Raw genomic sequence first — 27542 nt, 5'->3', positions numbered from 1 at the left:
TGTGGAAAAAATGGAGAATGAGCTTCTGGAGAAGAGCAACACAATGTTTGAGAGAACTTCAAGAAGCTACTACAACAACGAGATGTTCCAAGAGGCTGAGAAAGCTCCGGCACAAAAGATGAATACGTTTCTGAAGGTGATCAACACAAGGGTTGAGGGAAATCCAAGAAGCTACTACAACATGGGGATGTTCCAAGAGGCTGAGAAAGCTGTGGAAAAAAAGAATGAGCTTCTGCAGGAGAAACCACAGAGAGACCGGGATGACGCAAGATCTGAAGCAAAGGAATATGTGGCAGTAAATGGAGGTGGTTTCTCAACCCTTATTGCAGCACTAACTCGATCTCTCTCTAGAGAGGAGGCATTCTCACGTGCGCTTGAATCAGAAAAGAACAAAAAACCGATCGTCAAAAAACGGTGCGTCATACAGTGATATTTAATATCAAGGCGTCATCAGCTCATTTCCGCTAAATGAAAATAGATAAAAATTAAAAAATGTAATTGTTAAAACAGTATTTGATCATGTTAGGTCATAGTGACCTTGAGTCTAAATGATATTTTGTACCAAGTTTGAAGAAATTGCCTCTAGGTGTATTTGAGATGTCCAGAATGTGGACGTACCAACGGACAGAGGGACAACCCAATAACCTGCCCCCCCCCCCCGAACATAATCATGGAAACACTTTAACTTTGATCATAATGTTTATCAGAGACTGTCTCATCTGTCCCAGGAGATGGTTTTCTACTGAAGAGTTTGACTAATCACTACTCACGTGATTAATGACCTCACACACGTCATATGTGTGATATGTGATTTAAAACCAGAGAAGACTCTGGAGCTGATTAGCTTAAATGATTCTGTCATGAAAAGTTTGGATCAATATGAATAGAATATGATTTTCTGGCCTATGTGCACCATGTTGAGTGTTTGTTAATGTGGAGGAGCTGAGAGGACACAAACAAATAAAGGTCGCTGCCTAAACACAAGAAGCTCCTGTTCTTATTTACATCTTTCTACAGTAACACTGAGACCTGTTATAAACCAGTTATTATTCCACATCACTAAGATTATTTATTTTAAATTTCTGCCAATAAATCCTTTCACCTGAATGTTACACACTGAACCTTTAAAGAGAGATCCTGTCACCACGGTGATGAAAGACAGTGTCACTTCCTGTGTGTGTATGCCCCTCCCCCTTCATCAACGCTGCATTAAGTCGACTGCAGCCATCATCTGTCAGGTGGGGGGGGCTGATCTGAGAAGAAGGAACTGCATCACATGACAAACCAGCCCCACCCCCTCTGGACCAGTAGGGGGCGGAGTCAGACAACAATAAAAAAAAGATTCCTGCTGTCACCTTGTGTTTACATGTTAAGATTTTAATAAAACCTGCTCAGTGTCAATAAATCAGAGATCATGTGATTATTGATCTGATCGTCCTCACGAAGGTAAAGAGTTGTTTGTAAATAACATAAATAAAGATCCGTGGTGTTGAACATTTACATTTTAAACTTTTAAAACAAAAGTTCTGTCTGATGTTTTTTTGTATTAAAACTCGACTTCCTGTCAGAGCTCCTGGTGGGCGGAGCTATGAGACCTGGTTAACGTTTCATCAGAAACATGTAGATGTAGAATGAGTCCTCGTTAGCGTCGAGTCCAGTCGTCAGTCATCGTTAAACATGTTCATCAACAACCAGCTTCAGTAACGACTGCGAGTCCTTAACGAGGTCAACAGGTTAATTAACATGGACACGCCCCCAATTCATCTCAACTGACCTGAAAAAACTAAAATCACATCAACACATTCATGAATAAATTAAACCAAACAAACTGAGGGTAAAATTTTATTGATTTTACATTAAAGTAAAAACATTTACAACAAAAAAACAAAACAAATCATCTGTGACCTTTGACCTCCCACTGGTCACATGATGCTGTTACATCTCATCAATAATCCAGAGGAACACGAAGGAAGAGGAAATCAAAGTGGAGATATCAGATTCAGTATTTCGGTCTCTTCACGTCCACCCTGAAAAACAAAATTTTATCAGATGTTAAAACTGTCAGCTCTGCTTTGATTGGCTGATGATAATGATGATGATGATGATGATGATGATGATGATGATGATGATGATGATGATGTTGTACTCACCCGTCGGCCTCCATCTTCTTCCTCTTCTCTATGATCTGATCGAGAGAGAGTTTAAATAACCTGGTTATACTAGAGAAAAATACTTTATAACTTGTACTTTAGTACATTTACCAGGTACTTTAGAGTACTTCTTTTTCTGATGACTTTATACTTTAACTCTATATTTAAACACAAATATCCTAACTTTTACTTCTTGTAACTTTGGTTTAATGTGTTAGAGGATTATAGTTTTTTATTTGCAGCATCAAACAGATTGAACCTGAATGAACAACAACACAGATGATTGTTGTCGTGCATCAGTTGAGATCAACACAACGTAACAAGGTAAAGACTCGACTGATGAAGAGGAGCACGAGTCTGATGAAGACAAACCAGGTGGAAGAAAGAAGAATCAAACATCAGTGACACAAAGCTTCCAACGTCTCATCCAACCTGTGAAATCATCTTCATCCCTGTTGGATACGTTCTTACCTCCGGTCTCATCAGTGGAGAGAAAAGATCTTCAGAGGAAACTTGTACTTTTACTCAAGTGAAGACGTGGAATCAGGACTTTAACACAAATATCTGTATTAATGTTGTACTCATCGAGTTTCTAGACTCGCACACAGACTCACACACACAGACTCACACACAGACTCACACACAGACTCGCACACAGACTCGCACACAGACTCGCACACAGACTCACACAGACTCACACAGACTCACACACAGACTCGCACACAGACTCGCACACAGACTCACACACAGAGACTCACACACAGAGACTCACACACACAGACTCACACACACAGACTCACACACACAGACTCACACACACAGACTCACACACACAGACTCACACACACAGACTCGCACACAGACTCGCACACAGACTCACACAGACTCACACACACAGACTCACACACAGACTCACACACAGACTCACACACAGACTCACAGACTCACACAGACTCACACACACAGACTCACACACAGACTCACACACAGACTCACACACAGACTCACACACAGACTCACACACAGACTCACACACAGACTCACTCACACACTCACACACAGACTAACACAGACTCACACACAGACTCACACACAGACTCACACACACAGACTCTCACACAGACTCACACACAGACTCACACACAGACTCACACACAGACTCACACACAGACTCACACACAGACTCACACACAGACTCACACACAGACTCACACACACAGACTCACACACACAGACTCTCACACAGACTCACATACAGACTCACACACAGACTCACACACAGACTCACACACAGACTCACACACAGACTCACACACAGACTCACACACAGACTCACACACAGACTCACACACAGACTCACACACAGACTCACACACACAGACTCTCACACAGACTCACATACAGACTCACACACAGACTCACACACAGACTCACACACACAGATTCACACACAGACTCACACAGACTCACACACAGACTCACACACAGACTCACACACAGACTAACACAGACTCACACACAGTCACACACACAGACTCACACACACAGACTCACACACAGATAGAATGATCCCAGGTAAAGTAGGCGTGTCTGTTTCCACGCCTGCTGACGAGTCATGTGACCGTGGATCAGCTGACTGAGGTTTGTAAACACTGGCGTCTCACCGCGCTGATCTTCTTCCACTGCCGGTCCAGCTCTGCCTTCTCATTGGTCTCTTTGAAGCGACGCGTCTTGCGACCCTCGGACATCTTGATGCCGTACTGGAAGGCCGCCCTGTGGGGTCAAAGGTCATGATGACATCATGAAGGTGTCACTGGCAGCACAGCGCCCGAGTGCGAGCTGAAGGATGCACACGTACTTTGGCAGCGCCTCCTTGTTGTTCATGTAATCAGAGTACTCCTCCTGAGTGTCGAAGTCCCAGCGGCCGAGAGGACCCTTCTTATTGCCCTGAAACACACACACGTCACATGACCTCCGCTGCTTCCTGTTCGCACACCTGACCTCATCACACTGGGATTCACTTCCTGTCCGCTGGGACATGGCGCCTCCAGCTGCGGCTCCACTGTTACATGTCTGATAGAATAAAGAGGAGGAGCTCTGCAGACAGGTGCATGCTGGGAACTGTAGTTACCTGGTCCATCTTGCTGTAGTCCACCTCCTCATCACTGTCCACAGCCAGGTCGTCCATCCTGCGCACGCACACACACACACACACACACACACACACACACACACACACACACACACACACACACACACACACACACACACACACACACACACACACACACACACACACACACACACACACACACACACACACACACACACACACACACACACACACACACACACACACACACACACACATCCATAGAGAATATAAAACAGTTAGACATTATCAGTTGTGGTTCAAGTGTGTGTAAGTGTGTGTGTGTGTGTGTGTGTGTGTGTGTGTGTGTGTGTGTGTCTGTGTGTCTGTGTGTCTGTGTGTCTGTGTGTGTGTGTCTGTGTGTGTGTGTGTGTGTGCGTGTGCGTGAGTGTGCGTGAGTGTGTGTGTGTGTGTGTGTGTGTGTGTGTGTGTGTGTGTCTGTGTGTGTGTGTGTCTCACGTGGCTGGGTAACACTCGGCGTACGAGTTGGATCCTCCAAAGAAGTCTCCCAGTTGTTCTTTAGCGTCTCTTCTCTGAGAACCCGGCTCCTGGCCCGGCCACTGGCTGCCGGCTGCTCCTGCAAACTTCTCGTTGATGACCTTGATTTGGTCTCTGACGGATCCTGGACCTGAGCAACGTTATGGATCAGGAGGTCGTCAGGTCACATGACGCTGGTCATTACAGCGTTGAACTGAGACATCACAGAATCAAACAATGAGTCAATAAAGTTGAAAGAATTAAGGAAAAGTCTCACCTGTCTCCACGTCCACGACCTGGAGACAGAGACAGACCGTTAGTAATGGACCAAAATGTACACACCCATCTGTGTCTCCACCCATCTGTGTCTCCACCCACATCTGTCTCCACCACCAGTCCATCTGTCTCCACCCGTCTGTGTCTCCACCCATCTGTGTCTCCACCCGTCTGTGTCTCCACCCGTCTGTGTCTCCACCCGTCTGTGTCTCCACCCATCTGTGTCTCCACCCGTCTGTATCTCCACCCATCTGTGACTCCACCCATCTGTGTCTCCACCCGTCTGTGTCTCCACCTGTCTGTGTCTCCACCCGTCTGTGTCTCCACTCATCTGTGTCTCCACCCGTCTGTGTCTCCACCCATCTGTGTCTCCACCCGTCTGTGTCTCCACCCATCTGTGTCTACACCCATCTGTGTCTACACCCATCTGTGTCTGCACCCGTCTCTGTCTCCACCCACATCTGTCTCCACCCGTCTGTGTCTCCACCCACATCTGTCTCCACCACCCGTCTCACCTGCTGTTCGTCTCCTCTGGGTTTCTCAAAGTAACTTTGTCTCCTGCTCTTGCTATCGTCCTCTCTGTCTCTGTGGTCCTCTCTGTCTCGGTTGTCCTCTCTGTCTCTGTGGCGCTCTTTGTCTCTGGGGGGTTCTTTGTCTCTGGGGGGCTTGTACACGGCAGTGCCGGATGGGACGTAGTCTCCGATGTCCTCAAAGATACTGAGACAGAGACAAAAGTGAGCGTTTGATTTTCAAACAACACAATGTGATGTTGTAGTCAACTGACCCGATATCAGCTTCAGGAGCTCGTTTATCATCCAGTTTCCCTGAAACACACACAAACACACACACACGTCAGCTGTTACTCTGTGACACGTCTCTGTTACCATGGTTACATGGGTCTTCAGTACCTTTGTCCTTCTTCTTGATCTTCTTGTGTCGTGTCCCTTGTCTGAGGTACGACAGGATCTGAGTCAGTTTAGAAATCACGATATCGTTGGTGGTGAGAGTCGTCTGAGCCTGAGAGACGGACACACACACACACACACACACACACACACACACACACACACACACACACACACACACACACACACACACACACACACACACACACACACACACACACACACACACACACACACAAATGAATAAAAGCTGTTTCAACATTACAATCTTCTTCATTCAGCCGACGCTTTAATCCAGAGCGACTCACAATAAGTGAATCAGTGGAGCAACAAACCAGAGCAACATGTAAGTGCTGCTATCTTCTTGTCCAAGGTACATGTCCAAATGAACCAAATGAAGCTCTTCTTTCATGTCCTCCATTCAAACAGAAAGACAACCACCCCCCCCCCCCCCCACAGACGATACGTCAGGCGCCGTCTACAAACGAATCAGAGTCAAGAACAGACAGACTCCGCCCACGTAGGTGATGACGACAGGAGTCCCTAAATTATAATGTGAAACCAAAACTAACAGATCAAATGAATCTTGCTTCAGACTCAGAGCAGAAACAGTTTTTAAAGTTAAAATGTCTGTTTTACATTAAATGTAAACTGAACAACAGCGCCCTCTGCAGCCACAGGTGGTAATATATATTCTGTCTTGCCTCATGATAATTTCCTGAACCGACAGAATCTGAATCCCTCATATTTTAAAAGATAAATACTGGTTTTAGCTGCAGTTTATTCACGCTCAGGAGGATGTTTATGTTTTTATCGGAGCAGTTGCTGATTCAGCCGTGACGCTCAGCGCCGCCTGTTGTCATGGTGACCAGCAGCTGTTTCCTGGGTCCGTACCTCCATGCTGGGGCAGTCGGCTTTGCTGCGGATCAGAGTTGTCGGGATGTCCGTGTCAGTGAACTCATCGTCCAGGTCGACCACGTACGCCATCCTGCCCGGCAGGAAGAGCTCGTTCCTCTCGACCAGGCCGGTCCGAAACACCACGCGGTAGATGTTCCTACCTGGGGGGGGGCGGGGGGGGGGTGTTACACACATGATCCACACACATGATGAAACCAACATGTGACTTAAGGCCGGCGCATGCTTCTGCGTTTTCAGGGGCAGGCAAGCGCAAGAGCCCTTCTTCGACAAATAACGTTACTCCGCCTAGTGGTCTGGAGGTGAACTGCTTTGCAACACGTGCAACCCTCGGGGTCGACACAGCTGCGTGAAAAGCTGCAGACGCTGAAGCATGCGCCGGCCTGAAGTGAGATCAGACTCACCCAGACGAGTCTTGAACTCGATCTTCTCCTCTGGCTCCACGTCTTTCCTGACAAAACAGAGAGGTCAACGGTCAGACAGGGGTCAAAGGTCAGACAGGGATCAAAGGTCGAAGAGGGGATGATGTTTCATACTTTGCCTCTTTCTGCACTTTCTCCATCATGTCTTCTTCTTCTCTCTCTTTGCTGGTGATCTCCGCTCTCACCTGTCAACGTTCAGTTATATTTTGATGTATTTATATGTTGTTAGCATCATATAAGAGTGAGTTAGGTTTTGTAACACAGCATTATTTATATTTTCTGTGTCTGACCTTCTGCAGCAGAGCGAAGTCCAGACCTTTCACCAAGTGAGTATGTTCCATGTCACCTCCCAAGAACTTTGACTCCTGGATCAACTGCCGACGCTTCTCTGCAGCCGACTTATCTCTGAAAGAAAAACAAACTCGTCAGGAGTTAGCATAGTTAGCATTAGCAGTACTCACGCCTCTGCAGAGGGTCCTACAGCTCTGTAGTTAGCTGTTCTGTTAGCATAGTTAGCATTAGCAGTACTCACGCCTCCGCGGTGGGTCCTACAGCTCTGTAGTTAGCTGTGCTGTTAGCATAGTTAGCATTAGCATTACTCACGCCTCTGCAGTGGGTCCTACAGCTCTGTAGTTAGCTGCTCTGTTAGCATAGTTAGCATTAGCAGTACTCACGCCTCTGCAGTGGGTCCTACAGCTCTGTAGTTAGCTGTTCTGTTAGCATAGTTAGCATTAGCAGTACTCACGCCTCCGCGGTGGGTCCTACAGCTCTGTAGTTAGCTGTGCTGTTAGCATAGTTAGCATTAGCAGTACTCACGCCTCCGCGGTGGGTCCTACAGCTCTGTAGTTAGCTGTGCTGTTAGCATAGTTAGCATTAGCAGTACTCACGCCTCTGCAGTGGGTCCTACAGCTCTGTAGTTAGCTGTGCTGTTAGCATAGTTAGCATTAGCAGTACTCACGCCTCCGCGGTGGGTCCTACAGCTCTGTAGTTAGCTGTGCTGTTAGCATAGTTAGCATTAGCAGTACTCACGCCTCTGCAGTGGGTCCTACAGCTCTGTAGTTAGCGGTGGTGCTGATCAGCTCCGTCTCTTCGTAATCTTTGTTGACTCCATCTCGTCTCTCTCTTGCTCGATCTCTGTACTTCTCGGCCAGCTCTCGCTCTCGCTCCATCTCCTGCTGACGTAGCTTAGCATAGTAGCTATAACAATCAACAATACATGATTAATAACATGATCAGCTGAAGTTCCTCTGTCGTGGGAGCTGTGTTTCAATGGCCTACAGGAGGAGTCAGTTATTACATCATCACCTGCGTGACACTCACCTCTTCTTCTTCCTCCTCCTCGCCGCGGGATCCTCATCCTCATTGTAGTCCCTCGGCATTCTGGGAAACAAACCACGGATGAACCCATGACAAATCGAATGTACCTTCTGACATCAGACGCAGAGCGTCAGTTGTGTTTGTGTTACTCACTCATGTTGTCGAGACTTGGAGGGCGGGGCAGAGGAAGGCGCCGCCCGCGGTGTCATCAGCAATTTCCTGAAGTCATCATTAGTCAGCTTGGACCTGAGGAGACACATGGTTGTGTTAAAACAAACACACACACACACACACACACACACACACACACACACACACACACACACACACACACACACACACACACACACACACACACACACACACACACACACACACACACACACACACACACACACACACACACACACACACACACACACACACACACACAATGAAGTTCAACATACCCAGGATATCTTTACATGATCAGGTGAATCATGATGCTGGTTATCAACTCGTTAAGTCCACCCAGGTTTTCCCCCGGTGACATTTGTTAAAATATATGACTTGACCACAATATAACAACATGTGAACAAGATCCATAACTCGGGGGAAATCTGAATCTGTTGTTTACTAACAACAAGTGAAGAAGCCTCTTGATGAGAGTGTGAATCCCATGATGTTTAGTATTTAATAATATATTAGTAGTAGACAGTCTGTGGTACTGTGAGCACTTTGCTGCTCCGGGTCAGGTTGGTTCTGTTGGTCCAGCAGCTAAAGACAAAGGTTCATCCTCTGAGGAGAATCTAGATCTTTCAGATCCACACCAGCTCCACGGATTCTCTAAGAACAATGATGGACTCACTCTGACGTTTCCCCAGGACGCTGGAGGAAAAGACCCAGAAAATGTCTAGAGACACTGACTCAGACATTTGTTCTCACATAGAGAACCAGCAGAACATGTGAGGAACATGTCAGAGCTTCATGTCTGACCCCCCACCCCCCCCCACCCCACACACACACACAGTTGAACTCACTGAGCTGCTGCTCGGTGCTCGTCCACCTCGTGGCCATCAGGAGCGAGAGGGTTGGAGTAACTTTCAGCTTAAAGAAAACAGATCACATGTTAGAGACAGCAGGGGGCGCTGCTACACACACACACACACACACACACACACACACACACACACACACACACACACACACACACACACACACACACACACACACACACACACACACACACACACACACACACACACAACAATAAAATATAAAGTGACTCGAAAGATTATTTGTCAATAATGATACATGTTAATAAATCTAATGATTCTGGATCCACAAAGATTGAGAATAAAAACGTTATTGATCCACAGAATGCTGATTCATGAATCATTAGAGTGGAAGTGCTTGTTCCGGTTGTAGAAACGCGTCACGTTTACTTTACTATCGATAATAAATTAATGATCGATAATCAGCTGCTGTTGATCTCATGAAACCATGAGATTCAACTGGAGAGAAAACATTTAAACTAAAGACTCGTTTCTCTTCTGTTCTTTCAGCCGTTTCCTGACTCAGAGCTATGCTAGGCTAATAGATGCTAACAGAACACAACAAGTCCTGCAGTCTGATACAGATCCGGTTTAGTTCCAGGCTAATCGTTTTTATTCCGAGTTAAACTGAAGCGTTTCTGCAGAGTGCAGCTAGCAGCTAGTAGCTCAAAGCTAGCAGCTAGCCGCTAGCAGCTCAAAGCTAGCCGCTAGCAGCCGACAGCTAGCATCGCATGCTAGCGCCGCCTTGTGGCTTCTTGTGTGAACGTGTTTCAGAATAAAACTCACTCTCCGGCATCTTCTGCGTCTTTTCTGCGTCACAGCGAGAGCCTGATTCTTCCTCCACAGACAAGGACCTGAACTAGCTCAGTTAGCTTCCGGCTAACAGCAAAGGCTCTCTGCGTCACTTCCTCTTCCTTTAGAGCTCAAACACAGCGCCCCCCGCAGGAGGCCACGGTCACTGACACGTAGAAACCAAACATGATTCAATGACGTCATGTGAACTTGTTTTCAGATTATACGTCACAAGGTGGAAACACTTCTGCCATGATGTATCACAACAACCTGACGGGTTAAACCATATGAGGACTTTTTAAATGCTCTGTTTACATGAATATATCTCAATCAGATTTATATATAAAGCTCATAATCGGTTTCTCTCATTGATCTTAAGATGCAACATCCTCTGTTCTTAACCCTCAAGAGTAAAAGTACCAAACATTACAAGGTTAGAGTTATTGTTCCTATGTAAAGTCTTGGGCTTCTTGATATCTATTCAAGTTATTTATTAAAGACCTTTAAGAGGTACAAAGAGGGCTCTGTTTTTAACACCTTGCATTTATGGATATATGGAGCAGAACATGCACCTGAACTCTATGAATAAAAACACATTTCAGTGAAGCCTTCAGCCAATCAGAGTAGAGCTCGATGATACCACAGACATTAAGACAAAACACTTGCTGTAAATTAACTCGTTTAAAGTGGATTATGATCGTCGGGCTGGTTTTTTTCTGTGAACATTTGCTTCAGTGATATTGGATTCTGCTCTCACGAAGTTTACCTGAAACTCCATTCCCCCCCCCCCCCAGAAGTTCATCCTCCAGCTGCAGCACCTTTATGACAACACAACTCCCCCCCCGCCCTGCCATCAGAGGTGATTTCCTAAAACAACAAAGCCAGCAAAGTGAAATTATAGAAAGAAGAAACAGTGAGGTTAAATAATTAACTTTTATTCACATTAACACATTTACAGAGGAGTCCTGGACTGCACCACCTCAGTCAGGAGGGGGGGGGGGGGGTATTAGGGTTTGGGCTGGACCAGCGTGTGCAGAGCTGAGGCCACCTGGTCAGCTGACATGTTGTCCACGGAGATGCTGCTCTCTTTTCCGAAATCTGAAGACAAAACACAAACATCAGTTTTATTGACCCATGCAGAAACATAACCGAGCTGACTCCGCCTCCAACCGAACCCTGAGAGTTGACACCTCACCAGTGAAACCGTCAATGTCCCATGATGCCATGCGGTCGGACTCACCGTATCTGGCCCAGACTCGGGCCTGGACTCCAGAACACTCCCGGATCAGGATGGGGAATTCTGGGTTGGACTTCTTCAGGGTCACATAGTGCTGCTCCACAAAGTCTCTGTCAACACACAAATCAGTCAGAGCTGAGGTTAGCAGTTAGCTGTTAGCAGTGTTCCCACACTCTACTGTTAGCAGTTAGCCATGTTCCCTCACTGCTGTTAGCTGTGTTCCCTCACTCTGCTGTTAGCTGTGTTCCCTCACTCTGCTTTTAGCAGCTAGCAGTGTTCCCTCACTCTGCTGTGATCAGTTAGCTGTGTCCCCTCAGTCTACAGTTAGCTGTTAGCAGTTAGCTGTCTTCAGTCACTCTGCTGTTAGCTGTTAGCAGCTAGCAGTGTTCCCTCAGTCTACTGTTAGCAGTTAGCTGTGTCCCATCAGTCTACAGTTAGCTGTTAGCAGTTAGCTGTCTTCAGTCACTCTGCTGTTAGCTGTTAGCAGCTAGCAGTGTTCCCTCACTCTGCTGTTAGCAGTGTTCCCTCACTCTGCTGTTAGCAGTTAGCTGTGGCTCGTCGCGGCTCTCCTCGCCTCTAGAGGCGGACTCGGAGCTCACCTGGCCCCCTTGCTGGCCGCGGAGGTCTGGCAGAGGTGCACACGGATCTCTCGGAGGTTCTGACTCAGTCTGGAGCTCAGACTTCTGACCGCAGCAGACGCCATCTTTACTTCCTGCTGAAGTCAAGGACGAGGCGAGGGTTCAGGCAGCCCGGGGTTTATCCTGACAGGCACCGACCGGCAATAGTTTCACCCCCTGGCTTGTCTTGGCAGGCACCAACCCTGTACATATCTATGAAGCCTGATGAATCTAATGATTAGATTCATCAGGCTTCATAGTTGGAATAAGTGATTAACTTAGACTGAGCTCATTGCAACTGTCTCTAAACATCTCAGAGAATCAGTGTGGATCAGTGTGCGTCTTTATCATCAGGACGTCCCAGTGAGTCTGTGAGAAGCCTCCAGTTGGTCCAAGAAGCTGCAGCACGAGAGCTGAGAGGAACCAGAAGAGATCATCTCACTGCTCTGAGCTTCGCTGCACCAGCTCCCTGTGGAACTCTGGAGATCAAGATCCTGCTCCTCACATGGAAAGATCTCAACTATCTTCAAACCCTTCATATATCAAAGAGCTCATAACACTGTCCTGTCCTAACAGATCACTGCTCTCCCAAAACACAGGATCTCTGCTGGTTCTAGAGTCTGTGACAGTAGAACAGGAGGTAGAACCTTCAGCCACCAGGCTCCTCTCCTGTGGAACCAGCTCCCACTCTGGGTTCTACAGTCTGTGAGAGCAGAACAGGAGGTAGAACTTTCAGCTACCAGGCTCGTCTCCTGTGGAACCAGCTCCCACTCTGGGTTCTAGAGTCTGTGAGAGTAGAACAGGAGGTAGAACCTTCAGCTACCAGGCTCCTCTCCTGTGGAACCAGCTCCCACTCTGGGTTCTAGAGTCTGTAAGAGCAGAACAGGAGGTAGAACCTTCAGCTACCAGGATCCTCTCCTGTGGAACCAGCTCCCACTCTGGGTTCTAGAGTCTGTAAGAGCAGAACAGGAGGTAGAACCTTCAGCTACCAGGATCCTCTCCAGTGGAACCAGCTCTCACTCTGGGTTCTAGAGTCTGTGAGAGCAGAACAGGAGGTAGAACCTTCAGCTACCAGGCTCATCTCCTGTGGAACCAGCTCCCACTCTGGGTTCTAGAATCTGTGAGAGCAGAACAGGAGGTAGAACCTTCAGCTACCAGGCTCCTCTCCTGTGGAACCAGCCCTCACTCTTGGTTCTAGAGTCTGTGAGAGTAGAACAGGAGGTAGAACCTTCAGCTACCAGGCTCCTCTCCTGTGGAACCAGCTCCCACTCTGGGTTCTAGAGTCTGTGAGAGCAGAACAGGAGGTAGAACCTTCAGCTACCAGGCTCCTCTCCTGTGGAACCAGCTCCCACTCTGGGTTCTAGAGTCTGTAAGAGCAGAACAGGAGGTAGAACCTTCAGCTACCAGGCTCCTCTCCTGTGGAACCAGCTCCCACTCTGGGTTCTAGAGTCTGTAAGAGCAGAACAGGAGGTAGAACCTTCAGCTACCAGGCTCCTCTCCCGTGGAACCAGCTCCCACTCTGGGTTCTAGAGTCTGTAAGAGCAGAACAGGAGGTAGAACCTTCAGCTACCAGGCTCCTCTTCTGTGGAACCAGCCCTCACTCTTGGTTCTAGAGTCTGTGAGAGTAGAACAGGAGGTAGAACCTTCAGCTACCAGGCTCTTCTCGTGTGGAACCAGCTCCCACTCTGGGTTCTAGAGTCTGTGAGAGCAGAACAGGAGGTAGAACCTTCAGCTACCAGGCTCCTCTCCTGTGGAACCAGCTCCCACTCTGGGTTCTAGAGTCTGTGAGAGCAGAACAGGAGGTAGAACCTTCAGCTACCAGGCTCCTCTCATGTGGAACCAGCTCTCACTCTGGGTTCTAGAGTCTGTTAGAGTAGAACAGGAGGTAGAACCTTCAGCTACCAGGCTCCTCTCCTGTGGAACCAGCTCTCACTCTGGGTTCTAGAGTCTGTCAGAGTAGAACAGGAGGTAGGACCTTCAACTACCAGGCTCCTCTCCTGTGGAACCGGCTCCCACTCTGGGTTCTAGAGTCAGTAAGAGTAGAACAGGAGGTAGAACCTTCAGCTACCAGGCTTCTCTCCTGTGGAACCAGCTCTCACTCTGGGTTCTAGAGTCAGTAAGAGTAGAACAGGAGGTAGAACCTTCAGCTACCAGGCTTCTCTCCTGTGGAACCAGCTCTCACTCTGGGTTCTATAGTCTGTGGGAGTAGAACAGGAGGTAGAACCTTCAGCTACCAGGCTCCTCTCCTGTGGAACCAGCTCCCACTCTGGGTTCTAGAGTCTGTAAGAGTAGAACAGGAGGTAGAACCTTCAGCTACCAGGCTCCTCTCCTGTGGAACCAGCTCTCACTCTGGGTTCTAGAGTCAGTAAGAGTAGAACAGGAGGTAGAACCTTCAGCTACCAGGCTTCTCTCCTGTGGAACCAGCTCCCACTCTGGGTTCTAGAGTCTGTAAGAGCAGAACAGGAGGTAGAACCTTCAGCTACCAGGCTCCTCTCCTGTGGAACCAGCTCTCACTCTGGGTTCTAGAGTCAGTAAGAGTAGAACAGGAGGTAGAACCTTCAGCTACCAGGCTCCTCTCCTGTGGAACCAGCTCCCACTCTGGGTTCTAGAGTCTGTGAGAGTAGAACAGGAGGTAGAACCTTCAGCTACCAGGCTCCTCTCCTGTGGAACCAGCTCCCACTCTGGGTTCTAGAGTCAGTAAGAGTAGAACAGGAGGTAGAACCTTCAGCTACCAGGCTCCTCTCCTGTGGAACCAGCTCCCACTCTGGGTTCTAGACTCTGTGAGAGCAGAACAGGAGGTAGAACCTTCAGCTACCAGGCTCCTCTCCCATGGAACCAGCTCCCACTCTGGGTTCTAGAGTCTGTAAGAGCAGAACAGGAGGTAGAACCTTCAGCTACCAGGCTCCTCTCCCATGGAACCAGCTCCCACTCTGGGTTCTAGAGTCTCTAAGAGCAGAACAGGAGGTAGAACCTTCAGCTACCAGGCTCCACTCCTGTGGAACCAGCTCCCACTCCGGGTTCTAGAGTCTGTGAGAGTAGAACAGGAGGTAGAACCTTCAGCTACCAGGCTCCTCTCCTGTGGAACCAGCTCTCACTCTGGGTTCTAGAGTCTGTAAGAGCAGAACAGGAGGTAGAACCTTCAGCTACCAGGCTTCTCTCCTGTGGAACCAGCTCCCACTCTGGGTTCTAGAGTCTGTGAGAGTAGAACAGGAGGTAGAACCTTCAGCTGCCAGGCTCCTCTCCTGTGGAACCAGCTCTCACTCTGGGTTCTAGAGTCTGTAAGAGCAGAACAGGAGGTAGAACCTTCAGCTACCAGGCTTCTCTCCTGTGGAACCAGCTCCCACTCTGGGTTCTAGAGTCTGTAAGAGCAGAACAGGAGGTAGAACCTTCAGCTACCAGGCTTCTCTCCTGTGGAACCAGCTCCCACTCTGGGTTCTAGAGTCTGTAAGAGCAGAACAGGAGGTAGAACCTTCAGCTACCAGGCTCCTCCCCTGTGGAACCAGCTCTCACTCTGGTTCAGAAGACGGACGTTCTCTCTTCATTCATGGTTTAAAATGTTCCCCTGTGATAAACTGTATAGTAAGAGCTATGGTCTCAGGTAAAACAAATGATTAAAGGTTTCTGTGTTTTAGCTGAAAACAAAAAAACAAACATCTGCTTGAATGAACATGGACCATGAACCTCAGGACTTAATCATAAAACAGAAGAAGGACAGATCTCCTACAGTGAGGTTTATGAGTCGTAGCCATGTCATCAGCTGGAGGTAACTTTATTTAGAAACACAATTATTTGGTACAAATATCATGACAGTGAAATCCAGAGATACTTTCCACGTTTCCATGACGACTCTGATTGGAGCAGAGAGGAAACAGGCGTAGACCTCAGGAAACCTGATGAGAACGTTGAAGAACCTTGCTCTCCAGTCTGATTCAGTTTCTCGTTACAGTTTGATAGCGTTAGCAGAGAGTGAGAAGCTGTACATGCGACATCGTGAACATCGAAACCTATTTGAGTGTTTTTATGATCCGCTCATTTGACCTTCAGTCTGACTCTCTTTGCTCCTGTTCACTCTCTTCACAAGATCTTGTCGTCGCTTCTCGTTGAGAAGCTCCTGGATGCGTTTGTTCTGTGTTCGCTCACGGAACCGTGGCATACGTGGCACAAAGTGGTTCTGCTGCCCTCTGGTGGCCTCCCTGTCCAGTCCCACGATCCGGTACGGGACCTCATCCACTGAGTTCTTCTCCTTCTTTGTGGTTGTGAAGATGGAAGACGAAGACGTCGGCGCTGGTTCGGTTTCTGTCAGATTGAATTGAGTTTGAAGGCTCCGCCCACCTGATGATGTTGCAGTGATGATGTCATCAGGATCAAATGAGGTTGTGGTGGGAAACTCAGGGACGGCAAACGTCCGGATCAGCAGTGACAGGGGGCCATGAACCGTTGCCATGGGAACTGTACTGGTAGTGGTGGTCTCCTTCTGGAAAACATGTGGTGGAGCAGTTTTTCTTGGCCACCTTTTCGTTGTACTAGTACTAGTAGTAGCACTAGTAGTGGTAGTGGTACTAGTAGCAGTAGTAGCAGTAGTTGGAAGGATATCCGGAGACTCAGAGGGAACAGAAGGATCCTCGTAGGATGAATACTCGTCATAATCATCGTACTCCACGTAAATGAAGTCAGTGCTGCTCCTGCTGGTAGGGGGAGGAGTCACTGTGAAGCTGTGAGGTGGCGTGCTGATGAAATGACTGGTGATGTCACTGCGGTCGGACCAGGTGGAGAGGGATGCTGAGGTTATCGTCTCTGTGGTCGATACCCAGGAGCTAAGCCAAAAAACACCAATGATTTCTCATTAAAGCAGCAGTTACACAAACTTAATTGATTATATCTGACATTGGAAAAACATAAATCAGGTTTATCAGCCCATAAGATGTTGGGCCTGGTCTGTGCCCCCCCCTTCTTTTTTATTCTGTTGGTCTATTCCCTGCTTTGGATCATTGACTTGTTCATAAAGCAAAACAAAACAGTGCAAGGAAGTGTTAACTGTAAGATGCCTTTTATTTGACAAATGCATATGCAAATATAATGAGAATAATAAAAATACAGCGTCAAGTTCATTTGTTCATATTTGACATGTTTTATTTTTTCTGTTTTCATGTCGTCTGACACTCACTGACCTGTTGGCTGCCGGCAGGTTCTCACTGCTGAAGTTCCCCTCGCTGCAGGACTTGCAGCACATCTGCTGGTATCCAGCGATGGAGCAGTACCGACTCAACGCCTCCATCCGACAAAACACCGACCGGTCACCACGGCAACGCTGCCCTGGAGAGGCAAAACTGTCAATCAGAGCCCTAATTCAGAAATGAAAGACAAGTAAATAACTGTAGCAACAACATGCTGTTGTACGGACTACACTTATCAATACTTTACACAAGGAGCTCATCTTTGACCTTTATTTTGAAAAGACCTCAGGAAGAGGTGGAGTCTGATTTACTTTCTTATTGGTTCAGTGTAAGATTCAGTTAAAGGATCTATTGATAGAAAGTTAATATAAAATAATCCGACTGAAGTTTTCCCTAGTGTGTTTCATCTAAATTGTAGAAACAGCTGGCCCTTTGTATGTTAATACTTTATATATGAATAATTTATAATCAAGTACTTTATATTTAAATACTCTATATTAACATCCTCTTTATGGAGGCAGCCATGTTTTTTACAGTAGCCCAGACTGGACAAATTAAATCTTTTGAGTTTCTATGACGACTGAAGCTGCCACAGGTTCTGTCTCATGTTTGGAAGAGGGGGGTGAGGTGGGGGGTGTTCAGCTGCAACATCACACTTCACCACTAGATGTCCCTACATTCTACACACTGATCCTTTAAGGCTCACTTATTCTGCTTTTATGTTTGAAAAGAGACACGTTTGTTTCAAAGATTTAACCGTCGCTCCTCCGAGGAAGAGGAGGAAGAGGAAGGTCTGAGGGGGGGGGGGGGTGTGTGAGTGTTTTACTAGATGAGATCTTGGGAGCAGGAAGGTCTACGTTGGACCTGGACAACCACTGGATGATGGCGTTCTTCTGGCTGCCTGCAGGGGCAGACAACCACAAACAATCAGCAAAGAAAACAGAAACTACAAATCCCAGAATCCTCCCTGCCCTCTTCAGAAAACACATGTATTGGATGTGGTTGGTCAATGCCTACCGCGGCAGGGAGGAGCTTGGCAGCTGCGGGCTGTGATTGGTTGAGGTTGGCTGCAGTTTCCAGTGGAGCTCTCAGGACTCGAACATGCGACCTGACGCTCCTGAGTCCCGTTTCCACAAGAGACTGAGCACTGAAAGAAACAAGTTCAGATAAGAACGTATTGATCAGTTCACGAGCCGAGGTTTCATCCTGATGAAGAAGAAAGTGAGGCCCTGTTCTGAGTCTTCGTACCGGGGTCCAGGGCCCGGCCCTCCAGGCGGGGGGGCAGGGGACGCGGTTGCAGCTGCGTTTCACATCTGGTCGGTCGTGGTGACAGAGTTTGCTGTTTGCAAAGCGCTGCTGCTGCACCCGGCTGGGCTCCTGCTGGCAGCTCACCCAGCGGCGCTGCCACCCGGTCTGACCACAAGAGGCGCTGCAGTCCTCCCAGCTCCCGGTCACCCAGCTGACACAAGAACATTTGATTGGATGAGAGGTTTTTAACATCTGTAATAACTGAGCTTGTGTTGTTGTTTCAGCTGCTGTCACCGATTTGAATGAGTGAACAAAACAAACAGACGACCTGTCAACATGATGAAATGTAGTTCAACACACAAATCAGCCATGTGTTGCCATGGTGACCTGTAACTGGTTACCGTGGCGAGCTGCACTTGTCCATATTGCAGTTACGGCTGATGGCTCTTGGTTTGTTGATGTTGGAGCAGAGCATCCTGTGAACCATTTTCCCATCGGCCTTCCTCCTGCAGCCGAACCTTGTGTACTGTTTCCCTGTCAACCAGAAGGATCTCTGTTACAACACACACCTGTTACCCCGGTAACCAGAAGAACACGCTGTAACCCATCAGCAGACATGTGTACCTCCTCCGCAGGGTTTGGAGCAGTGCGACCACTTCTTCAGCGCCCACTCGTAGAAGATGGTGTCCTCCTGCAGCAGGTTGGACTCCAGCGAGGACCGGAGGCGGTCCTGGATGATGTACTTATAGGATACTGTCACCTTGGAGTCGCCATAGGAACGGACCTGAAGCACAGAAGCACAGAGCGGTGGTTGGTTTGTTGGTTTGTTTTTAACGTGATCCAATATGGACACAAGGAATTTGGATTTAATTGTTGACTGACCATAACCAGGACCCCGTATTTCAGTGGCCCAGTGGCCTGGACAGACTCCTGCTCCTCTGTGTTGTTGTACTCCCAGGCCACGCCCTTCTCAATCACCACACGGGACTCCGGGAGTTCATCTTCATCATTGAGGAAGAGGTGACCCGTCTCCTGGTTCTTCACCGCTGGAGCACAAAAGAGAAAATAAGAAGTTGCAAAGGACGTTAAGGAAGGACAAAAGGAACTTACCGAGGATGTGAGGAGTCCTTCTGAACTCCTGGATCAGCAGGTGTCGCGCCTCTTTAGGGATCTCCAGGATCTTCAGGTAACCTGGGTCATGAAGCAATTATCAATCACTCTTCAATTAATCATCAAAACTCAAACGGAGACATTTTCATCCATCCATCCTTCTTCTGCTTCTCTGTGCTTATGTGGAGGAGGTAGCAGACCAGGGTACCACGGACTTCACAAACGGAGGACTTTCTGTTTGTGAAGTACTTTGAACTGTAGCTAGCTCGTTAGCGTCGTCATCCACAAGGCGGAGTCTCATAATGTGACGGTCCAGTCGCACACTTGTGATGTCATCGGCCGTCACAGGCAGTCGCTGATAAGTAGATTTTAAAAAATGACCACTGTTCCTAAGATGTCAAAAACTTTCTCTCAGAACGATAAAACCATCGAACGGAGACACTAGGGTTGGGTACCGAGAACCGGTTCCAATACAACCGGTTCCAATACAACCGGTCCCTACCCGGACCGAAATGCAACGGAGATTTCGGTGCTTCATTTCGGTGCCTGAGCCAATAGAAGACTGAGGTCTCCGCTCGTCCCGCCTCCTCACACTTCAGTTTTTGTATTTATTCATATTTATAATCTACTTTAAACAGTTCATATATTTGGCAATAAAAAATCCTTTCTTAGTCAAGCATCGTTTTGTGCACTTTAAAAAAAAAAAAGAAGTATCGGTTCAGGCACCGTTTAGGCACCGGTATCGTTTTAAAAGTATCGGTTAGGAACCGGTATCGGATAAAAACCAAACGATACCGGTTCCTAGGGTTAGGGTTAGGGTTAGGGTCAGGGTCAGGGTTAGGGTTAGGGGACACACCGGGTCAGGGTTAGGGTCAGGGTCAGGGTTAGGGTTAGGAGACACACCTGGTTTCTTTGTGCTGCGCGTGAAGTTTCCTTTGATGATCCTGCAGCTGGAATTATCTCCTCCACAGACGCCACATCTGTCCTCCTGCTGGTCCGAGGCAATCTGTCCATCACAGCCCACATGCTGCAGGAGAGAGGAGGAGAGGAGGAGGGGAGGAGGAGGAGAGGAGGAGGAGAGGAGGAGAGGAGGAGAGGAGGAGGAGAGGAGGAGAGGAGGAGGAGGAGGAGGAGGGGGAGGAGGGGGAGGAGGAGGAGAGAGAGGAGAGGAGGAGAGGAGGAGAGGAGGAGAGGAGGAGGAGAGAGGAGGAGGGGAGGAGGAGAGGAGGAGGAGAGGAGGGGAGGAGGGAGGGAGGATGGGAGAGGAGGAGAGGAGGAGAGGAGGAGAGGAGAGGAGGAGGAGAGGAGATGAGGAGGAGAGGAGGAGAGGAGATGAGGAGGAGGAGGAGAGAGGAGGAGAGAGGAGGAGAGGAGGAGAGGAGGAGAGGAGGAGAGGAGGAGAGGAGGAGAGGAGGAGGAGAGGAGGAGAGGAGAGGAGGAGAGGAGGAGAGGAGAGAGAGAAAACCTCATTTTATTGTACATTTCAGGAAAGAAGCCACAAACTGGATCAGTCACTGTTTGGAGCGAGTTGGTCCGTTAGCTTTAGCGGATGCTAACGTTGAACTGCTCCACAGTGTGTATCATGCTAAGCTAACACCATCAAATGTACAGTAACACAGTAGAAGCAACAATAAAGACCTCACACTCTCCTCCCACACACACGCTGTGGGCGTCGCTGTAGGAGCACGCTGTCCCATCATGCACCTCTCTGTTCATGGACACCACCGCCGCCGTCTCCTCGGACTGACAGTACAGACGACAGCGCTCGTCAGCTGCAGACGCACAAATCAAGTAGGTGACAAACGACACGACGATGGAACACACACAGACACACACACACACACTTCACGCTGTTTGTGTATCATGTGTGTATTTACGATCAGGATGTTGGTACGGCAGCCAGTGATGCTTCTTTCCATCATGTTCAAAAAATGGATTCCAGACTTTACACTGATCCTCCCTGAAACACACACACACACACACACACACACACACACACACACACACACACACACACACACACACACACACACACACACACACACACACACACACACACACACACACAGTTTGTCATGTGAGACACAGTAGAACCCAGGGTTGGAGAAGCTCCTGTGACCTCACCTGAAGTCCGTCAGCGGAGGACACGCCTCTCGGCTGCACAGCTGGAACTCGTAGCTGTTTCCGAGGCAGGTGCGCCCCCTGTTGGCTGGACTGAGAACAGAAACAGGCTAGTGTCTCTGATTGGTGCAGTTGACCTATGATGTCATAGATGATTGACAGCTCACTCACGCTGGGTTGTCACAGCGTCTGATCCGAAACCTGACTCCGCCCCCGCAGGTCCTGGAGCAGCTGCCGTACGAACTCCATGTTCCCCAGCCGCCATCTTGTCTCAGGAGGTCAGGGGTCAACTTCATACAGGAACCTTTAAAGCAGTGCTTCAACAGGAGACAGTTACCATGGAGACACCTCATGTCATCCAAACTCAGCGTGCGTGTTTTGAACATTACACAAGCTGTTGGATCACAAGTGTAAGACCATCGCCACCACCTGCTCCGACAGGAAACCACGTCCTGTCCTCAAGACTGAGGTAATGATCATTAACTTCACTCCACTGCCTGCTGGTTAGTTTGGTTACTGGGTGTAAACCAGTCAAACCACTGCTGTGTTTTTACTTGTTGGTGTTTTTCACAAAATAAACGTGTACTTGTCGTACTTGACAAAGCACGATAATCTGCCGCCGTAATCCCTTCAGCCCTCGAGCGGCGTTTCCTCACCTTGCCCAGTGCGCACTGAGTGCCGTCCAGAGGCGGACCTTTCTTGGTCCTGCAGAAGAACGGGTTGTTGTGGTCACTGCACCACAGCTGCTTACAGGGGTCGTGAGTCGTGTACTAGAGACAGACACAAAGATGTTTGGAAAATGTCAAAATAAGATCCAATGATGAGCGTGTGCAAATATCAGAAGTCACATGTTCGACTCCTGAAGATACAATGATCTGGACCATGTCAAATGTTTTCACATATGAACTGAACCACACACATGTTCCTCACATGTTCCATACATGTTCCATACATGTTCTGCAGGTTCTGCAGGTTCTCTATGTGAGAACACATGTGTGAGTCAGTATCTCTGGATGTTCTGGATCTTCTCCTGCAGCCTCCTGGTAACATGTGTGTAACATGTCAGAGTCCATGTGAGGAACCAGCAGGACGATGTGTGGAAGCTTCCCAGAGAGCGAGTGGACGTGATGAGGTTTCTAACACGTGACGTGAAACTAGAAGAACTCAAACATCTCAGGATGAAGAAGAGGAGCCGGACACGTGGAAGACAAAGACGTCCACTTGGAAACACGAGGAGATTCCAGATCTTCTGTTGTGAATCTTCTCAGATTGTGTTAAGCGGTAAATGTCTGTATTTGATCAGTTTTAGTTCTTTACAGTTTCTATCATTCACACGTTCACACTGTTTTCTATGTGAAGAGACAATTTGGGTTCAGTAACTTGCTCGAGGACACTTCAACATACGGGATCGAACCGACAACCTTTTTCAGTTAGAGCCCAGTCAGACACTTTTGAATTATGTTTAACAGCGTCTCTGAAACAATTGTTTATAAGTCTATAACTTCAGTATATATATATATATATTTACATATATATCCAAACGGACTCACTGCAGTACACAGAGTGTTTCCTGGTCCGAAGTCGAAGCGACACTGTTGGTCCATGGAGTACTGGAAACCCGGTAACTGAGGCAGAGCCGGCCAATCGTGGTTGAATGGGTCGTCACGGAGACAGTCGTAGGTACTTCAGGAAGAGACAGGACACAGTTGTATAAACACAATCAGTGACTCTATGTAAAGACGAGTTATATCGTGAGTTCTATTCTCACTTCAGGTATTGATGCAGTTCCCTCCAGCTGCATCTGGACCAATGATATCGATAGAACGAGGCCTGAACCCGAGGAGACATGATGCTTCCCAACAGAACGTCATCATCACAACTGTTCACCTCACCGTCATGTTCCATCCCCAGCCTGCAGACAGACAGACAGGTGGAGAGACAGACAGGTGGAGGGACAGACAGGTGGAGAGACAGACAGGTGGAGAGACAGACAGGTGGAGAGACAGACAGGTGGAGGTCAGACAGGTGGGGAGAGAGACAGGTGGAGGTCAGACAGGTGGAGAGACAGACAGGTGGAGAGAGAGACAGGTCATGGAGACAGACAGGTGGAGAGACAGACAGGTGGAGAGACAGACAGGTAGAGAGACAGACAGGTGGAGAGACAGACAGGTGGAGGTCAGACAGGTGGGGAGAGAGACAGGTGGAGGTCAGACAGGTGGAGAGACAGACAGGTGGAGAGAGAGACAGGTCATGGAGACAGACAGGTGGAGAGACAGACAGGTGGAGAGACAGACAGGTAGAGAGACAGACAGGTGGAGAGACAGACAGGTGGACAGACAGACAGGTGGAGAGACAGACAGGTGGAGAGACAGACAGGTGGAGAGACAGACAGGTGGAGGTCAGACAGGTGGAGGGACAGACAGGTGGGGAGAGAGACAGGTGGAGGTCAGACAGGTGGAGAGACAGACAGGTGGAGAGAGAGACAGGTGGAGAGACAGACAGGTGGAGAGACAGACAGGTGGAGAGACAGACAGGTGGAGAGACAGACAGGTGGAGAGAGAGACAGGTGGAGGACAGACAGGTGGAGAGACAGACAGGTGGAGAGACAGACAGGTGGAGAGACAGACAGGTGGAGGACAGACAGGTGGAGAGACAGACAGGTGGAGAGACAGACAGGTGGAGAGACAGACAGGTGGAGAGACAGACAGGTGGAGGACAGACAGGTGGAGAGACAGACAGGTGGAGAGACAGACAGGTGGAGAGACAGGCAGGTGGAGGACAGACAGGTGGAGAGAGAGACAGGTGGAGAGACAGACAGGTGGAGAGACAGACAGGTGGAGAGACAGACAGGTGGAGAGACAGGCAGGTGGAGGACAGACAGGTGGAGAGAGAGACAGGTGGAGAGACAGACAGGTGGAGAGAGAGACAGGTGGAGGACAGACAGGTGGAGGACAGACAGGTGGAGAGACAGACAGGTGGAGAGACAGACAGGTGGAGAGACAGGCAGGTGGAGGACAGACAGGTGGAGAGAGAGACAGGTGGAGAGACAGACAGGTGGAGAGACAGGCAGGTGGAGGACAGACAGGTGGAGAGAGAGACAGGTGGAGAGACAGACAGGTGGAGAGACAGACAGGTGGAGAGACAGACAGGTGGAGAGACAGGCAGGTGGAGGACAGACAGGTGGAGAGAGAGACAGGTGGAGAGACAGACAGGTGGAGAGAGAGACAGGTGGAGGACAGACAGGTGGAGAGACAGACAGGTGGAGAGACAGACAGGTGGAGGACAGACAGGTGGAGAGAGAGACAGGTGGAGAGAGAGACAGGTGGAGAGACAGACAGGTGGAGAGACAGACAGGTGGAGAGACAGACAGGTGGAGAGACAGGCAGGTGGAGGACAGACAGGTGGAGAGAGAGACAGGTGGAGAGACAGACAGGTCATGGAGACAGGTTCCTATAGTTAAACAAAGTTTATTTCTGAACATTATGTTAATGATCAAGTTAGTTTCTGCACCTGGGTCATTTTGTCAAGTTGTGTGTTTGTTGTTTGTGTGTTTGTTGTTGTCTATTTGTTGTGTGTTTTTTGTGTGTTTGTGTGTCTCACACATGTCCTGTTTCATGTGCAGCTACAAAGGCAGAGGAGAATCCATCCTCCAAGACGAGGACACAACTCCGATGTAATTGACACATTCCTGTAACCGGAGCATAACCTGAGGACAAAGGTCAGGGGTCAGAGGTCAGAGGGCCAGGGGTCACCGGGGGGGTTAATGTGAGGAGTACTTGTGGTGGCAGCGGTGGTACCCTGCATGCCGGAGGGGCCGAACTCCTGCCGGGTCAGGTAGATGGTGTGGTCGTGCTGCTCGGCGTGACTCGGCGCCCTCTGCTGGAGGTAGGACCAACCACAGACGTTCTCCAGGCTCTTCTGAGGGTTCCCCACGGAGATCAGCTCCTGAGACTGACGCAGCGAAACCTCAGGTTACTCATTGACATGGAGGCTAAAGCTTTCATCACCTCTTCTTCTGGAAATATTGACAATGAGTGAGTGGGCATGGAGGGGCTGGCAGGGGGAGGGGGGGGCTCTGCCAGAGAGAGACACTGACACATCAGCACTGAGACGCACATCAGAGACACTAGCGAGCTGGAAGCTCACACGCCAGCAGAAGTCACCTGATTTAAGTTTGAATATAAGTTTTGTTTGCCTCTGGTCTCTGAATGAAACGTTAGAGCCTGGATGGTTTGTCTCTGCTGTGGTGAGACCCCCCGTGGCTGTCAACTGACACATAGTGTTTGGTCCTGAAAAGGACAGAATGAGTAACACACAGTTTTTAAAACATCACGAAAAATAATCATCTTTGAGATGAGATACCAGTGATGACCAGAGGTGGCAGTAGAGAGTTACAGATGAATTAAATCCCTTTATACAGACAAACTCTATAAAGACAGTGAAACTAGTTTAATGAAATTCAGAGTGCTTTCATTTCCCTCTGGGACTCAGAAGCTCCGCCCACACACGTCTCGGTTATAAAACTCTAGAAATCCCTCCGACTCGTCACCTTCACTGCTCCTCCTTCAGAGGAGTCTCTGTTGCTAAGCAACCGACTGCAGAGGAGACATCTACTTCCTGTTTACATCACATCATGTGACCTGTTTTCATCTGATCGTGTTGACGGAGGTGGTTTTAGTTTTAACATGGAGCAACATGGAGCTCATCTGTCACATGACCTGCGAGCTGCAGATGAGACCAGGTCGTGTGGACATGAAGAACCAACTGTCAACAAGCAGCAGAGATGCAGCTGTTTACCTTGGTTGGAGACAACATGATGATCCGGACCAGGACCACGTTGATGTTGGCGCCCAGCGAGTGATCCTGATAGATCTCATTCACCTGGAACAGAGACATTTTGAGAAAGACTAGAGTTTGCTCTCAGGACTCGTTCACACCTGGTTTGTTTCAGAGCTTCAGACTCTTCAGTTCAGTCTGATGCTGAACATCAGGTGTGAACAGTTCCTCAGACAGGAAGAGTTGTTCTGGGTCCAGATCCAACTGAACCTGGGGTCAGTGAAAACACTTTGTTGGATAGTGTCGTAAAAAAAGAACTAGATGTGGTTGAAACCAGTCATTTTTTTCAGACCTGCAGACTTTTATGACCTGAAGTGTTTATGATCTGAACTGTGAGACCTTTTTATCACTTAATTACTCTCCAAAGAACTGAATGTATGTCTGCTTATCTCTAAGGAAACATATGTTAATCTGATCTCTGTGTTTTGATTCCTCTCTCAACCTGCGCCTACAGAACCATTTCAGAACCAGTTCAGACTCTCTCTCGCCCTCTCCCTCTCCTTCTCCCTCTCCCTCTCCCTCTCCCTCTCCCTCTCCCTCTCCTTCTCCCTCTCCCTCTCCCTCTCCCTCTCCCTCTCCTCTCCCTCTCTCTCCCTCTCCCTCTCTCTCTCCCTTACCCTAACCCTAACCCTCTCCCTAACCCTAACCCTCTCTCTCTCCCTCTCTCTCTCCCTCTCCCTCTCTCTCTCCTTCTCCCTCTCCCTCTCTCTGTCCCTTACCCTAACCCTCTCCCTAACCCTAACCCTCTCTCTCCCTCTC

The 27542-nt window shown here is 48.6% G+C and overlaps 3 protein-coding genes across 3 annotated transcripts in view; all 3 read right to left on the bottom strand.

Moving 5' to 3' along the window:
• Positions 1-1829: 1829 nt before the first annotated feature.
• Positions 1830-10562, bottom strand: ik (IK cytokine). The gene is made up of 19 exons (XM_061085235.1): positions 10435-10562; positions 9634-9700; positions 8768-8860; positions 8618-8677; positions 8327-8494; positions 7588-7702; positions 7412-7482; positions 7280-7326; positions 6855-7018; positions 5964-6072; positions 5840-5879; positions 5571-5772; positions 5057-5075; positions 4762-4930; positions 4282-4339; positions 4009-4097; positions 3815-3923; positions 2151-2185; positions 1830-2027 (listed from the first exon to the last, which is right to left on the bottom strand). The coding sequence occupies exons 1-19, from the start codon at positions 10442-10444 to the stop codon at positions 2000-2002; spliced, it is 1653 nt and encodes a 550-aa protein (XP_060941218.1). The 5' UTR covers positions 10445-10562; the 3' UTR covers positions 1830-1999.
• A 797-nt stretch (positions 10563-11359) lies between these two features.
• ndufa2 (NADH:ubiquinone oxidoreductase subunit A2) lies at positions 11360-12398 on the bottom strand. The gene is made up of 3 exons (XM_061086140.1): positions 12277-12398; positions 11681-11787; positions 11360-11538 (listed from the first exon to the last, which is right to left on the bottom strand). Exons 1-3 carry the CDS (start codon positions 12378-12380, stop codon positions 11447-11449), a joined length of 303 nt encoding a protein of 100 aa, XP_060942123.1. The 5' UTR covers positions 12381-12398; the 3' UTR covers positions 11360-11446.
• Positions 12399-16092: 3694 nt separating this feature from the next.
• adamts2a (ADAM metallopeptidase with thrombospondin type 1 motif, 2a) overlaps positions 16093-27542 on the bottom strand; it is a 15474-nt gene continuing 4024 nt past the window's right edge. Inside the window, 20 exon segments of the mRNA XM_061086240.1 lie at positions 16093-17108; positions 17463-17607; positions 18295-18369; positions 18486-18615; positions 18717-18927; positions 19118-19250; positions 19341-19500; positions 19599-19762; positions 19827-19907; positions 20730-20853; positions 21465-21598; positions 21704-21786; positions 21951-22040; positions 22119-22264; positions 22604-22717; positions 23498-23630; positions 23716-23859; positions 25548-25653; positions 25745-25898; positions 26745-26828. Coding sequence (XP_060942223.1) covers positions 16313-17108; positions 17463-17607; positions 18295-18369; positions 18486-18615; positions 18717-18927; positions 19118-19250; positions 19341-19500; positions 19599-19762; positions 19827-19907; positions 20730-20853; positions 21465-21598; positions 21704-21786; positions 21951-22040; positions 22119-22264; positions 22604-22717; positions 23498-23630; positions 23716-23859; positions 25548-25653; positions 25745-25898; positions 26745-26828 — 3207 coding nt within the window. The 3' untranslated portion in view covers positions 16093-16312.

The sequence above is a fragment of the Limanda limanda genome, chromosome 14 (genome assembly GCF_963576545.1).
Source record: "Limanda limanda chromosome 14, fLimLim1.1, whole genome shotgun sequence".
In the NCBI taxonomy this organism is placed as follows: Eukaryota; Metazoa; Chordata; class Actinopteri; order Pleuronectiformes; family Pleuronectidae; genus Limanda; species Limanda limanda.
The sequence above is the reverse complement of the archived record's forward strand: the minus strand, read 5'-3'. Positions and strand labels throughout refer to the sequence as shown.